Source organism: Malaya genurostris, chromosome 2 (genome assembly GCF_030247185.1).
Source record: "Malaya genurostris strain Urasoe2022 chromosome 2, Malgen_1.1, whole genome shotgun sequence".
Classification (NCBI taxonomy): Eukaryota; Metazoa; Arthropoda; class Insecta; order Diptera; family Culicidae; genus Malaya; species Malaya genurostris.
Window position 1 is genome coordinate 77,943,751 of NC_080571.1, and position 15,226 is coordinate 77,958,976.

The window sequence follows — 15,226 nt, forward strand, 5'->3', positions numbered from 1 at the left end:
AAAGCCTTGTGCAAAATTAGTGCCGCGTGAGCTCACAATCGATCAAAAACAACAACGAATTGATGATTCTGAGCAGTGTTTGGAGCTGTTATATCGAAATAAAACCGATGTTTTTCGTCGATATATAACAATGGACGAAACATGGCTCCATCACTTCACTCCGGAGTCCAATCGACAGTCAGCTGAGTGGACTGCACGCGATGAACCGAACCCAAAGCGTGGAAAGACTCAACAATCGGCCGGTAAGGTTATGGCGTCTGTATTTTGGGATTCGCATGGTATAATTTTCATCGACTACCTTGAAAAGGGAAAAACCATCAACAGTGACTATTATATAGCGTTATTAGAGCGTTTGAAGGACGAAATTTAAAAAAAACGGCCTCATTTGAAGAAGAAAAAAGTTTTGTTTCATCAATACAATGCACCGTGTCACAAGTCGATGAAAACCATGCTCAAATTGAACGAATTGGACTTCGAATTGCTCCCTCATCCACCGTATTCTCCAGATTTGGCCCCCAGTGGCTCGACAAGGCTGCCAAACACACAGACGTTTCATTGTATATAAACACATTTTTTGTTTCGCATTCAATCTTTTTGAAAGTTGAATATTTTTTCATTGTTCATTGGAATCCATGTAATGTCCAACCCATATGATAGATTTATGTGATAAAACTTCTCATCAAAATAATAAAATGTATGCTGGCTACCCGGTACATATACGAGAGAGTACAAGAGAAATACGATGCGCAAAGGAAATTGAGCGAGACACGTGGCCGATTTAAAACTCAATACGCGACCCTCTGTCCTCAGGCCTTAACAAGTAGGGTAAAGTGTTATAATATTCCTCCCTTAAGAAAACAAACAATCATTGAAAATTTTATTCCTCAGGTGTAATGCAAAGAAATACCTACATTTTCGAAGAAAATATATCAGTACATTAAGGCTGTAAAACATTTCGAGGTTAATTTTATCTTTTGGTTGAAATCTGACACTTGAGTGGTTAGTGGAGTGCAAGATTTTTTTCAGTTTCGGAAAAGCAGGGTTATTTTTGACAACATCAAAATAACCGCTCGAGTGTCAGATTTCAACCACATTTTCCAAAACGACCACATTTTGTTTTAATAATCGTTATAAAACTTTAAAATAATATTTCAACTCGAAGCATACTGTTTAATCGAAGGTGTCACATAATGTCCGAAGAGTGACTGTTATGAGAAAGTTCGTATATCAAAGAAAAGACTTTGTTTCTCTGGGTTTTTATACTTTAAATAGAGACATTAACACTGCTAAAAGTTAAATACTAAGTAGCAACCGACCATTAGACGTTTTATATGGTAAAAACGCTTGTTTAGTCGAAGCAAAACCTTACATCGAAAAGCTGCCTGAAGATTTTTTTAGTTTTTTTTTTATTTTTTCCAGCACACGACAACTGCCAAACTTACATAGCAAAAAGATCTTGCAAAAAATAGTGTTAGTAATAAAACTTCTGTTTAGAAAAGTTTTGAATACTTAAAAAAGGAAGGGGACGTTTTGTCCAGCAGGAACGCTTCATAACACTTTCCCCTAATGACATCGTGTGCTATCACCTTGAGAATGGTGGAAAATATTGCTCGTTTCGTTTACCTAAGGCGAAATGCGAATTCAATTGTCATCGTTAGTGCACTTTCCACGAACAAGCTCCAGTGTCTAGCCAGTGGAAGAGTAGACCACCCACATTTACTGTTAAAAATAAACCTCCTGCTGATGCGTTATTGGAAGGTCAACCCACAATGAATGGGGAAGCGATTCGCTCCAAGCTACAATGGGACGCGGCAAAAAGTATCATTTGAATACCACTATTTTTAGTCTATCTCTACGAGCCGATCGACTAAAATTTTCTGAGGAATAGTTAGAATTAAGGAATAATGTATTGTCAACACAAGGTTAGAATATGTTCAGGAGTATTCTGAATGGTGACGGTAGGAGACAGACCGTCTGAATCGTACCTAACTTGAGTAGGAAATGTATTGATTGATTGATTTACTGTAGAATTTTCAAACACATACTACTTCCATATTATATCCAAAAAAACTCGGAAAAGCTTATGTCATTTTGTCACGAACATCACACTCACCTGGTCTTAACTTTATGCTGTTTGTCTGGAAGTAGCTGCAGTTTGACGTACGGATCGGTTGCATTCTGTTTCACATTTCCGTTTCCGTTGCACATGGGTCCCGCGGAAAGAGCCGTCAAATCAGTGGTGGTTGAATTATGGTTTTTCCCTGGTAATCCCCGGCAGCGGACCACCGAAACGACCAGAGCACTCCGATCAGCTAGATAACGCAACTTGAACACAATCGTACCCAACTTTCCGGGTTCTGTTTCGTTATCGTTGCCATCCAGGGTATCCACATCCGGGGAATTCGGTTCCAGGTGAAGCTTTTTCGGCGTCAGTTCATTCTCCTCGCTGTATTTGGTGGTGGTCGTTGTTATGGTCGTGGTCGGATTGGTTGGAATGCAACTTTGCTCCGTAGGGGATTGTGCGGGAAGGTGACCCCCTGGTGGAGGTTTAATTCCCGTCGGAGACGGGGACTTCTTCAGATATTGCGGTGGTTGACCGCTGGGAGACCGAACGGCACGTGGCGGCCTGGGCGGTTGAAACGGAAGCGACGATACCTCATGACCGGCCTTCTTCTTCTGTCGGCGAATGCGGCGGGCACAGAAACAGGCTGTGACCGCAAGGATGGCCGCTGCTGTGAGTCCAAGCACTGCCGGCACCACTGAAATCAAAACGACGTAATCTATACATAAATAGGAACGAGTGTTTAGGTTTAAAGGGGGATCTTATCTTTGCATTGATTAAAACTTCCTTTAGAAAAACAGTATTACAAATTCAAACAACCTTTTCAATACTTCCAGGGCTCCATCAAAGGTTTAGTTTAGCGAAGCGAGTTATGAGGGTAACACAAATTTTCAACTCTTCATTTCCTTAGTAGTCCCACGTGCGATGCTTCCGAATCATCAAAAACCAATTTTATTTTCCCTCTGGTTCGGTGTAAGTAGTATACATAAATTTTATTGCGTTTCTTGCGAAAACCGGTGAAAAAATGCTATCAAAGCGCTTCATCATGATCTCCGGCCAACGGACGGTGAAATCCTCAGTGAAAACGAAAGAAAAGTAAAATGTAACTCTGCAGTAGCGCAACATCCAGCAAAACCTTCATCTGAGAAAACCGCACCTGCGATAGGTGAAAGTAGACCCACTGGGACAGAATTGATCAATATCCTTTCGGTGTGAGATGAATGATGTTAAATTTTGGCAACATTTTTATGTCGGATGTTGACGTCACACCGCGCTGCGGCATTTGTTTTTCCATCTATCAATTCAATGTGGGTGTCTGCTTTTCACAGACAGGTAGCAAGGATATGATGATCTAGCAAGTTTATTGTAGCCAATATCTCGGGCATTCGGCGGGTGACGGGAACACTCAAAATATGTTTCTTCACGCTATCATTTAACTCATATCTTCATTAATATTACTGAAGGATTGTTCAAAAAAAATTTCTTTGGATATTGAATAAGAACACCTTTTCAATTTTCCAAAGTTTTGACCCAAATTACTTTGTTTGAAATAAACGGCGGTATATTATAATTTTAAACACATCTTACCCCTTCATTACGGAACCGGAAGTGAGATCCGAACAAAGGTCAAAAGCAGTCTATTTTTATAGACGTTGACCCTTTTATTTGAGCTTATTCTGAGAAAATTATGATAGTTCCGTTTTTGAGTTTCCGACTACTATTTGTTGTCCTTCTTGAACCGGGAGCTAGCAACCGGCATAGTTGAAATCGGTTCATTTGGCCAGCAACTAGCATAACTAGGTTTTTAATTTAGAAGAACTTCTACGCTTTTTGCATCATCGCTCTATGTGGCAGGTGGCAATTTCATACACACTATCCTTTGTTATTTCCAGAACCGAAAGTAAAATCGGTAACATAATACATTTCATTTAAATCTGAGTATGAAGAGATCGGTCTGGTTGTTCCTGAGAAATTGAAGTGATTTCCGGTTAGGAGCACACGAGCACATTCCAGGTACTTCCGGAACCGGCAACGTTGATTCGGTATATCTAAAATCAACATATTTGGTCATCAAATAACCTTACCTGCCTGATTAAAGAATTATACGGCTATTTGAATGTATTTTAATTGATTTTTCCGAATCATGTATAAAAACATGCTCCTGAGCCGGAAGTCGTATCCGGATGAATTTCGATAAAATTATATGGAACTGTAAGACCTTTCATTTGCATCTAAGCTTGTGAAAATCGGTTCAGCCATTTTCGAAAAAATCAAGTGCACATTTTTCTTACATAGACCGACATTTTGCGTACTCGACGAACTGAGTCGAATGATATATGTCGGTTCTCACAGTGATTACATAGCCTTTCTATATGAGAAAAAAGGTGACACGAATTGATTTGCCGTCTCCAAAAAAACATTGTAATTGGGACGAATGACCCCGAGTGACCGCACACAGCATGCTTCGTTCGTAAAGGCGGTGTTTTGTTTTTACTTCTTCTTCCGACCTACGCATGTACAGGGTGATTTTTTAAGAGCTTGAGAACTTTTTTAAACAATAAAACGCATAAAATTTGCAAAATCTCATCGGTTCTTTATTTTAAACGTTAGATTGGTACATGACATTTACTTTTTGAAGATAATTTCATTTAAATGTTGACCGCGGCTGCGTCTTAGGTGGTCCATTCGGAAAGTCCAATTTTGGGCAACTTTTTCGAGCATTTCGGCCGGAATAGCCCGAATTTCTTCGGAAATGTTGTCTTCCAAAGCTGGAATAGTTACTGGCTTATTTCTGTAGACTTTAGACTTGACGTAGCCCCACAAAAAATAGTCTAAAGGTGTCAAATCGCATGATCTTGGTGGCCAACTTACCGGTCCATTTCTTGAGATGAATTGTTCTCCGAAGTTTTCCCTCAAAATGGCCATAGAATCGCGAGCTGTGTGGCATGTAGCGCCATCTTGTTGAAACCACATGTCAACCAAGTTCAGTTCTTCCATTTTTGGCAACAAAAAGTTTGTTAGCATCGAACGATAGCGATCGCCATTCACTGTAACGTTGCGTCCAACAGCATCTTTGAAAAAATACGGTCCAATGATTCCACCAGCGTACAAACCACACCAAACAGTGCATTTTTCGGGATGCATGGGCAGTTCTTGAACGGCTTCTGGTTGCTCTTCACTCCAAATGCGGCAATTTTGCTTATTTACGTAGCCATTCAACCAGAAATGAGTCTCATCGCTGAACAAAATTTGTCGATAAAAAAGCGGACTTTCCGAATGGACCACCTAAGACGCAGCCGCGGTCAACATTTAAATGAAATTATCTTCAAAAAGTAAATGTCATGTACCAATCTAACGTTTAAAATAAAGAACCGATGAGATTTTGCAAATTTTATGCGTTTTATTGTTTAAAAAAGTTCTCAAGCTCTTAAAAAATCACCCTGTACATACCTGTGCGCTATATCCGGTTTGAAATTTTTTACACCCATCACCTTGTAACTCTGGAACCGGAAGACAGATCTGGATTAAATTCACTAGTTCTATACGAAGTCATAAGTTTGTTGAAATCGGTCAAAGAGAAAAAAAGTGAGTTCATTCCAGTTTAGAGTTTGTGAGCACAATTCCCGGTGCTAGAAATAAAATGAGTTCCGTTTCAAAGTTCTTGATTCAGTATTCAGTCAATTCCAGAACCAATAACTGGGAACCGATATAAGCGAAACCGATTCGTTTGATCAGCAACCAAAACTAAATTTTGCTTAGTTGCTCTATAACACATGGATCAATAAGTCCCGAGACTAACGCAGAGATGGCGCTCGTAGTAAACCAGTAACCACGTCTTTCTAGAGTACTAACCTTTGCTTGAAACGGGTAAAAATTTCAAGTCGATCCGACCAGAAACAGCTGAGTTATCGAGGTTGGAGTAAAGTCGTTTTGTAGTTTGTTTAAAAAATGGAAAAAACCGAGTTTCGTGTTTTGATAGAACATTGTTTTGCAATGGGTAAAAACATCGTGCAAGCGAAACAATGGATTGAGAAATGTTATCCGGACTCTTGTCTATCAAAAGCAACGATTTGGCGGTGGTTCGCCGAGTTTAAACGTGGTCGTACCGACACAAATGACGCGGAACGCTCGGGTAGACCTGTGGAAGCCATTACACCGGAAAATGTGAGTGAAGTGACAAAAATTATAATGAAAGATCGTAAAGTGAAGCTCCGTGAGATTGCTGAGATGACACAGATATCATATGGAAGTGTATTTACTATCCTTCATGAAAAATTGAGCATGAAAAAGGTTTTTTCCAAGTGGGTGCCGCGATTGCTTTTTCATCAAGACAATGCACCCTGCAACAATTCGATGAAAACAATGGCGAAATTGAACGAATTGGGCTTTGATCTGCTTCCCCACGCTCCATACTCGCCAGATTTAGCCCCCAGTGGCTACTGGCTCTTGGCTGATCTTAAAAAAATGCTCCAGGGAAAAAGATTTGGCTCAAATGAGGAGGTCATCGCTGAAACTGAAGCTTATTTTAAAACAAAAGATAATTTTTTTTATAAACATGGTATTGAAAAATTGGAAAAACGTTGGAACCATAAAAGGTGATTATGTTGATGAATAAAAAAAATTTTTCCAAAAAAAATGTTGTTTCCATTGTTAGTCTCGGGACTTATTGATCCATGTGTTATAACTATATGAAATTTCCAACACTGCTCAATCTGTATTTCCGGGACTGGAAATAAGATCCGAGAGAAATATAGGAATAATGAATGAAACTATAATACTTTTCTTTTGTGTTTAAATTCTTCGGTCCAGCCATCTCTTAAGAAAGTGAGTAAATAATTTAAAATTGAAAGAGTATAGCCAGCAAGGCAAAACTACCCCCGAAAGGTAACTTATATCATTATATAATATTTGAAAGAGGTTGGACTATATATGAAAAAAAAAAGCATGGTGTATAAACTACTAGAACTAAGCACCATGCGTTTCCTTCTAAAAGAGATTCAATGAAAACGCATGGTTGTTGTTAATGTTTTTTTTTTAGAAAAATAGCGGATAGATAATATCAGAGACATAACTAAAGAATGTGAATTCGATTGAAACTGTATTGCTACTCTCGCATTTCCGAATATCAATAACCGTTTGTATCAGTAGATTTATCGTGTGTATTTTGCAACTTTTACTGTTTCGATTTTAACCCCTGGATTGCGTATTTTTCTAGAACCTTCTATTGAATTTCATCTGCATCAAACTACTCAATTTTCTCAGAGACCGCTCAACCGATTAAATTCAAATGAAAATCCATCTTCTTTCTATCGAATTTTATCCGCATCCAACTGTCGTGAAGTAAAGAGGAAAAAAGCGCGAAAAAAAATCAAAAAACTAAACAAAGAGAATGAAGATGAAGAATGAAGAATATCCATGCAAAAAAACACATGCGGATTGATAATAAAAGGTATTATCTCTGTATTTAGGTTCTCTTATTGGATGGGTCTTTAAATATTTTTCGCCTATCTGTTCGTAGAAAGACGAAACATTTACTTTTCAAACAACTTGTATATCATCCAGTCCCACAAAATATGGCGACATCATGCTGGGCAAAATCGATCAATTATATCAGTAAAAGTTAACACACTGTTTGAAATCTCGATGAACACATTTTCTGATCTCTGTACAATCATTTTTACTGACAATTTGAGCAAATCATTGTACTTAAGGTTCTGCTTACAATCTTCGGAAATTAGTCATATTTGAATAACGCGAGAGTAGTTTTCTTCGCTACATCTAACAGTAGCAGAATAGTCAAGAAAAAAAACATCAGTTTATATAGAAAAATGCTCAAAACAAAATTCTATTTCTCTTTCGAATTTCCGCTTAATTAAAGCGAAGAAAACTGCGTTTGCATTTTTCAACAATGATCGTAAATTGCTGACGCGCTGACGAAACTGCCCATGCAGCATAAATCATAGTAACCCATGAGCCAGCAGAAAAAATTTGACAGCTCCATCAGGCTATAACAGTGAAGCAACTCCGTTCAGAAGTGTGCGCGTTCAATGAACGGCACCTCGCCGCGTCGAAATTCGGACATTGCGCGGCATTTTGTGGAAGCCGGATACGCCAGCTCCGGACTCTACATCTTGGTTCTATTAGACAACAACCAGAGCATCGAAAAAAAGTCCGGCTCCGGACGACCAACGACCCTGAGCGACAAGACAGGATCGCAGAGGTCGCTTGGCCGGGAGGTCTGTGCCACCGGCCAAACAGTGGAAAAGTACCTGGCGAACAGGGTATGCATGTCAGAAAGCGGAAGTCGCGTCCAGTGGTTTCGGAGCTGCAGGCAATTTCGCAGTGGCAGCGGCTTAATAAGATGGTTATCCCGATTTTCCAGGCGAATCGCTACGTGGCAGTGGTGATGGATGGATGGATGGCGACGACTGGCAGGGCACTTCGTATTTTACTTCCCCCACGAAGGAAATGAGCTCCTAGGTGGTGTTCATTTCACATACCAAGTTCTTTCACTCTAGACTGGCCGTGAACGTAGAAATTCAAAGTACGAAGTGCGGCTGAATATCGATATGGTACCTGGAAACCGCCAATCGTCCCGCAGCTGCGTTCCATCGAGAATTTCTGGGCCAACCTAAAGCGTAAGATCAACTCCAACAATTTTGTTGTAAAAACTGAGGAAGAATTGATAAATAAAACGAAGAAAGAACTCAAAAACATGCTTGTTTTCGTCCGTCATGGCGAATGTTCCGGCTAACTACCGGAAGGCCGTACGAAAGGGTGTATTTTTTTTGCAATTAAGCTTAAATAATTACCTTCCATGATAAATGTCTTAGCTTTTTTTATCACCATCCGAAAAAAGTCAATTTTTTAACTCAAACGTTATCAGAATATTTTTTGATTGCATCTCGGAATCGTTTGAATTATTTCCGAATTCGACATTTCTTTATGTCGAGGTCGAGAGTTAGTTTTAAGTGTGTGTGTGTGTGTGTGTGTTTGTGTACCGAAACTAGGCAAAACCTGAAGGTTTCCAGTCCTAAAAAAATTGAGTGTTTATCCAGGAATTTTACTCTATGCTGTAGAAATCTATGCTTAGCAGCCAGCTTCCGCAATGAAACGTAATTTCTTTGTTTCATTGATTGCATATCAATATGACATCCACGTGCAATGAACATACTCATCAGCTTGCAATCAGACATTAGAGACGTAGAAGCTCTGCTGTTCAAAATCCGGACAGTGATAGCATCGGCATTGATGAAGTGCATGATACCACCCCCGCTGGTTGCATGCGCCATGAACATTTATACTTATGCTGTCACGATCTTCCGCCTACATATTTCAGTTCACATTCACGTTAGATGCCATGTGCGGTGTGGAATTTTAAACTTGATCCACGTGAGCGTTTTGCGATTATCATTCAAGCATAAATCTTTCATTCAAGCATACATCTTTGCAAATAAACATACTATTGTGTATTGGTAGGTCCAGTGAACCCTAAGATCGATTTGCTGAATTAGTTAGCTCACGTAGCTTACCAATGTAGAGAGTCTGTTATAACGAATAAATCAGAAGATTTTATAGAGCAACTTAAAACTCAATATATCTATTCTTATGCTTTGAGTATATTGATTGGGTTGGTGGTTTAGAGTATTAGTCCTGGAAGGATTCTTAGTTTCAATACGATCGTAGCACTCCAGACATGCAATGTTTCTACACGCTAAGAATATACCTGTAAACAAAACGCAAAACTTTGCTTTGCTTAGAGCAAATTCAGCAGCGGAATGTGAATTCCACGTCGTAACGTTCACTACTCGAACTGAGCTAAGTTACTTCCAGGTGACTGACCGTTGAAACACTCGAAACCCCTCTAGCACCGCAATCATTGACAATGATGTCACTACGCGTCCATTCGCCTCAGTTCCACCTATAAGTCCTACCAAGTAACTGGAAAACGACTTCTTGCTCGACCGTGAAAATAAAATCCAATCTAGTTTAGTTTATCAACGCGAGCAACCACGATTTAATCGAATCAAATGAACGTCAATTCACTCTCATACCGGTGGTGCTCACGGCATTGCCCTTTACTTGCGCACATCCTGTTGATTGGCAATTGGCGAAAGGCGAAAGAAGAAAAGGTGAAAATGTCCTTAAAATGGTTAAAACACAATAGCAGCGTGACACGACATTGGTATTTCAATTTGCCGAGAGACATTAGGCAATGCAGGTCACCTGGAATTTTTTTATTTCGATTTAATTAATTCATGATTCAACCTTAAAATTTAATTTCGAAGAAATAAAAGGTGAATTTTTGAGACGTAAAATGATGTAACTTTATTCGTAGGTAAACTGATTTAACATCCCAATTTATTTAATGCAATTAGAAATGCGTCAATTTTTGTGTAATACTAAACTTTATTTTGTTATTAATTTTACAGTCAATAGCAAAACTTTTCATCGAAGCAGACAATTAACTTTGTTCGATGCGGAGCTTGACCTCCTGTTGTATCGCACTTCATCAGTTTGCAGGCCAATTGCATGGCTTGTGGTACAATTCTACTAACACTAAGAATTCTTCTGGGTCGGGGTTTGCGTTTTGTATTAATTTGTGCTTCCAACTAAAATACCAAATTTCTTCCGGTTAGCAGACTGTCGGGAGGTTTGCTATCAATTCATGCATTTAGTTCATTGTGTTGTTTTTTTTTTTTGCAATAGACACAGCCGTTATACTGACAAGACATCATCTTCAATCAAACAACAACGCCTTGCGCGATACGAATATCCACTCTAAGCAAAATATAAAAAAAAAAAAACAAAATAGATCAAACTTTCCCCGAATAATTGACAGAGTTTTGTCTGGTCTGATTTTTAGTAAGGAGAAATATAACACGACAGTAAATAAGAAAAAATATCTCCAAGATACGATCTCACCAGTATCCTGCTTTGTCTTAGAAATGCGTGAAACGTCGAGATCTGGTGATCTGCTGATCGGAATCAAAATCTGTGCAGAAAGTTCAAAATCTGTGAAACACAGATTAATCTGTGAACCTGGCATCCCTGACCGCTAGAGATGCCAAATCTGCTGATTTCGTGTATAGTGCTGCAGACCAACGTTGCCAGGTATACCGATTTATCAGTATTTATACAGATATTTGACCTCTATACCGCAATACAGATATGTACTCCCAAAATACATAAAATTCACGGATCGTACAGATAAATACCGATTCTCGTTGATAGCATGGATAGACAGTAGAAAAGGTTGCTACGAGACCTGTTTTTTTTCGCTCACCAAAATGAGCTTTAGTGACATTTCCGTAATCTTATGTTGACGAGTTTCTGAAACCGATATGGTACAAACAGATTTTTGCGCCGAATACAGATTTTTGGAAAAATGACCTGGCAACGCTGATTTAGACATTGTTGTGCAGAGATGCCAGAGGTCTGCAGATTTGTCTGTAAATCTGCAGATTTGTCTGTAAATCTGCAGATTTGTGGTATAGTGCTGACGACATTTACTTTTTTGCTCGCCAAGTCAGTTTTGCGTGTCATACTTTATAGAGAAATTGCTGCCAGCAAGACACACTTGCTGACTGCAGATTTTTTTTTTCAGATTTGCAGACCCTGTCTGCAGATATTTGAAATTTTTACCTGGCATCTCTGTTGTTGTGCAGACTTTTGAAAATCGAGATTTTTGCAGACTTTCGGCAAAATTTACAGACTATTGAAATTTTCGAATTTTTTTTTTTGCACGCCAAGTAAGTTTTGAGTTCATATTTTATAGAGAAACTGCTGCCAGCAAGACATACTTGCTGACTCCAGATTATTTTTCGGATTTACAGACTTGGAATCCCGAATAGAAATTCCACATGCAATCCCGAATGGAAATTCAATGATTCGTAATTCGATTTGGCCAAATCTTTCGACTCAAATTAGTGCTACCACTTGGAATGCATCCCTCGCCAGGAAGTAATTTTGGAGACAAATGATCCTACAATTGAAGAGAGTTGTTTTATTCAACTTTCCTTGTTATGCCGCAAATTACACCCCTATAGAAATATTCCGTAGTAATTGAAAGAGAAAGTAAATCAAAAGGGAACTGTCGTTTGCACTATGGACCTTTTCTATTGTTTATCGAAAACAAAAAACAAACGAGAGTCAAACAGAACAATGATCTAGTAGTTTTGCCTTTCTCATATAGAAAGGTTATGCAATCACTGTGAAAACCGACTTTTGAACCGAGGCCCGGAGAGCCGAGTGTCATATACCATTCGACTCAGTTCGTCGAGTACGCAAAATGTCTGTGTGTATGTGTGTGTGTATGTGCGTATGTGTGTATGTAACGTTTTTTTTGCACTAACTTTTCTCGGAGATGGCTGAACCTATTTTCGCAAACTTAGATTCAAATGAAAGGTCTTGTGGTCCCATACAAAATTCCTGAATAATATTTGGATCCGACTTCCGGTTCCGGAATTATGGGGTAAAATGTGCAAAAAATTGTGAAAATAAGTGCATTAACTTTTCTCAGAGTTCTCCTGTGGTCCCATACGTAATTTGTGTTCACGAGAAAACAAGCGTCAAATATAATTATTTTTGCTCAATAGAAATTATTCAAAAGTTTCTCACTTTCAACCATAAAACCACTTGAACTAGATCAACGTGAACAATTCATTAGGGGCTGTCCATAAAAGACGTCACGCTTTTTTTGACGATTTTCACAAACTTAGGTCTTAAGGTCCCATAAAAATTCCTGAATATTATTTGGATTCGACTTCCGGTTCAGGAGTTATGGGATAAAATGTGCAAAAACAAGAAAATATGTGTTCTAATTTTTCTCATAGATGGCGCGACCGATTTTCACAAATTTAGATTCAAATGAAAGGTCCTGTGGTCCCATACGTAATTCCTGAATTTCATGCGGATCCGACTTCCGGATCCGGAAATATAGGGTAAAGTGGGTTAAAAATTGTATACCATCACTGAAAATGGGGAAAAACCTTAAAAAAATTTCTAAATCGACCTCAAATCTTTTCCAAATGATAGTTTTTATCAGTAGACGGTCAAACAAACCGATTTCGGTTATTCTTTCAAGAATCGCAGAGAATTATTTTGAAGAATACCACAGTATTATATATATAGTATTGATATGAGAAAGGCATCATTACACCACTATGTGGATGTGGATGTGGTTTTTTTTGGTAGATTCACTTACTTAGTAGAAGAAAACCTCTCAATCCTTCAGGAATATTATAATGATTTGCGGAATCTACGATGTTAACAAATGTTGAGTACTTTTTGCTAATCTTTATTCATCTACACAAGAACCAAAGTTCTGGAGGAGAATATAGGAACCGAAACAGAATTCAAGAACTAAATTCGAAATATGGAACAGGTTCAAAATTCTGGTTCGAATTCCTCATCATGAATTTAGTTGAAGAGCTACGAAACTAAACTCATTTTCAGAATCCAGGTTTCGAATCAAGTTCTTGAACTGAATTCTAAGTTTGAATCCTGAATAAAAAAAACAGATTGCTGTTCCAAATTCTAGCTTTAGAAACCAAGTCTCGTATTTAGTTCCTGCATGCAGGCAGTGATGGTTTTTTTACTAGAGTGATGCACCATTGGGTAAGTTTCATTTCAACACTGGAGAGGCCCCCGACGAACATCGCACAAAAACGAATGCGCACTTCTTCTCAGTGTCGAATAGACAGGATTTGAGTGTGTGCTTGTGGTTACAGAAGCTGGTGCGAGTGAAACATATTCTTTTTGCATGAATCGCTCTCTCGCTCTCTCGGGGGAATTAAACTTGCTCTTCGCCACACAGAGGAGATGGACTTCTCCGGATGCAGGTTTTGAACTCTGGAAACTATTTCTGAAAATGAATTTAGGAATTAAATTCAGAAACTCAGGTAGTAAATTATGGTTTGGAAGTCAATTCCAAAATTCAGTCTCGGGTTATAGATCTAACACTATGTTCCAGAATCGAGGTCTAAAATTCATATCCTGAATTCAGTTCCCGAATTCTGAAGTCGAAATCGTTTAGAATAGATTCAAATTTCGAACATAAATTAGGGTAATGAGTTCAGTTCCAAAATCTAGTCAAGAAATTTGTTCCAGAATCCAGAATAAGGAATCGGTTTCAAAGTCATAGTTTCAATTTCTGAATCTGTAATTTGGATCTATATTATGAGTCTGAATTTTAAAACAAAATTCTAATCCAGAAATCAAGCTCAGATTTCAGGTGAACCAGAATCCAGGCCTGAATTCAGTTCTGGGATTTCGATCGGGACTGATATGTGCCTGATTACCTCAAAATCGTCATCGCGGGTACAAGAACGGCAAGCAAGCGAGATGAGATTTCCTCATTGTATCCAAACATTTGAGAAAATTTAATTTTAAAATTTTTTACGGTTATCTCGAACTGTTGGAAAATGTCTTATCATATTTCCGATGGCATGGAAAAAGTATAATGTTGTTGCGTTTAATACAACTTTTTTCAAAAGGGTGTATAAACTAGTGACAGTTTCTCTTTGTTTACTTTCTCTTCTATTAATTACCAAGCAGTTTCCACGTTTATCATTCAACTCTTTGCATGAAATAATACCCAAAACTTTCGACTTTCAAACATAATAGCGATATCAAAGAAAATCTTTTTAATCACTTCACAACAATCGAAAGAGAGAGTGATCAAAGAGAAACTGTCACTTGCTTATACGCCCTAATGAAAAATCAACCGAGAATTCAATTCTATCCATTCTTCCATTTCAACTTTTGAAAAGGCCATAATAAAATTATTCGTATTCACGAGAAAACAAGCGTCAAATATAATTATTTTTGCTCAATAGAAATTATTCAAAAGTTTCTCACTTTCAAACATAAAACCACTTGAACTAGATCAACGTGAACAATTCATTATGCAACATGGAAATTATGACTTCCCCTCGAACCCACCTCCGCTAAGCGACGTACCAACCATAAAAACTCAGAACAAATTTACATTGCAGCTACTGCACTGGCTACAGTCCTGCTGGTGGGTCTAGACTCAATAATCAGAATCTGACAATCTTTTAATGAGTGCTACAGCCATTGTTATATAAAACTTTTGAACAAACATGAAAAGCGGTTTCGTATTTCTCATGGCACATAAAGAAGAAGAAAAATTAACTTCCT

The 15,226-nt window shown here is 38.4% G+C and overlaps 1 protein-coding gene across 2 annotated transcripts in view; it reads right to left on the reverse strand.

Moving 5' to 3' along the window:
- LOC131432621 (synaptotagmin-4) overlaps positions 1-15,226 on the reverse strand; it is a 64,916-nt gene that overhangs the window by 12,223 nt on the left and 37,467 nt on the right. The window contains exon 2 of one of the 2 annotated variants that reach the window (XM_058599007.1): positions 2,114-2,759. In XM_058599007.1, coding sequence (XP_058454990.1) covers positions 2,114-2,759 — 646 coding nt within the window. Of the gene's footprint in view, positions 1-2,113; positions 2,781-15,226 lie in introns of both variants that reach the window. The other variant, XM_058599006.1, reaches the window with a different exon arrangement.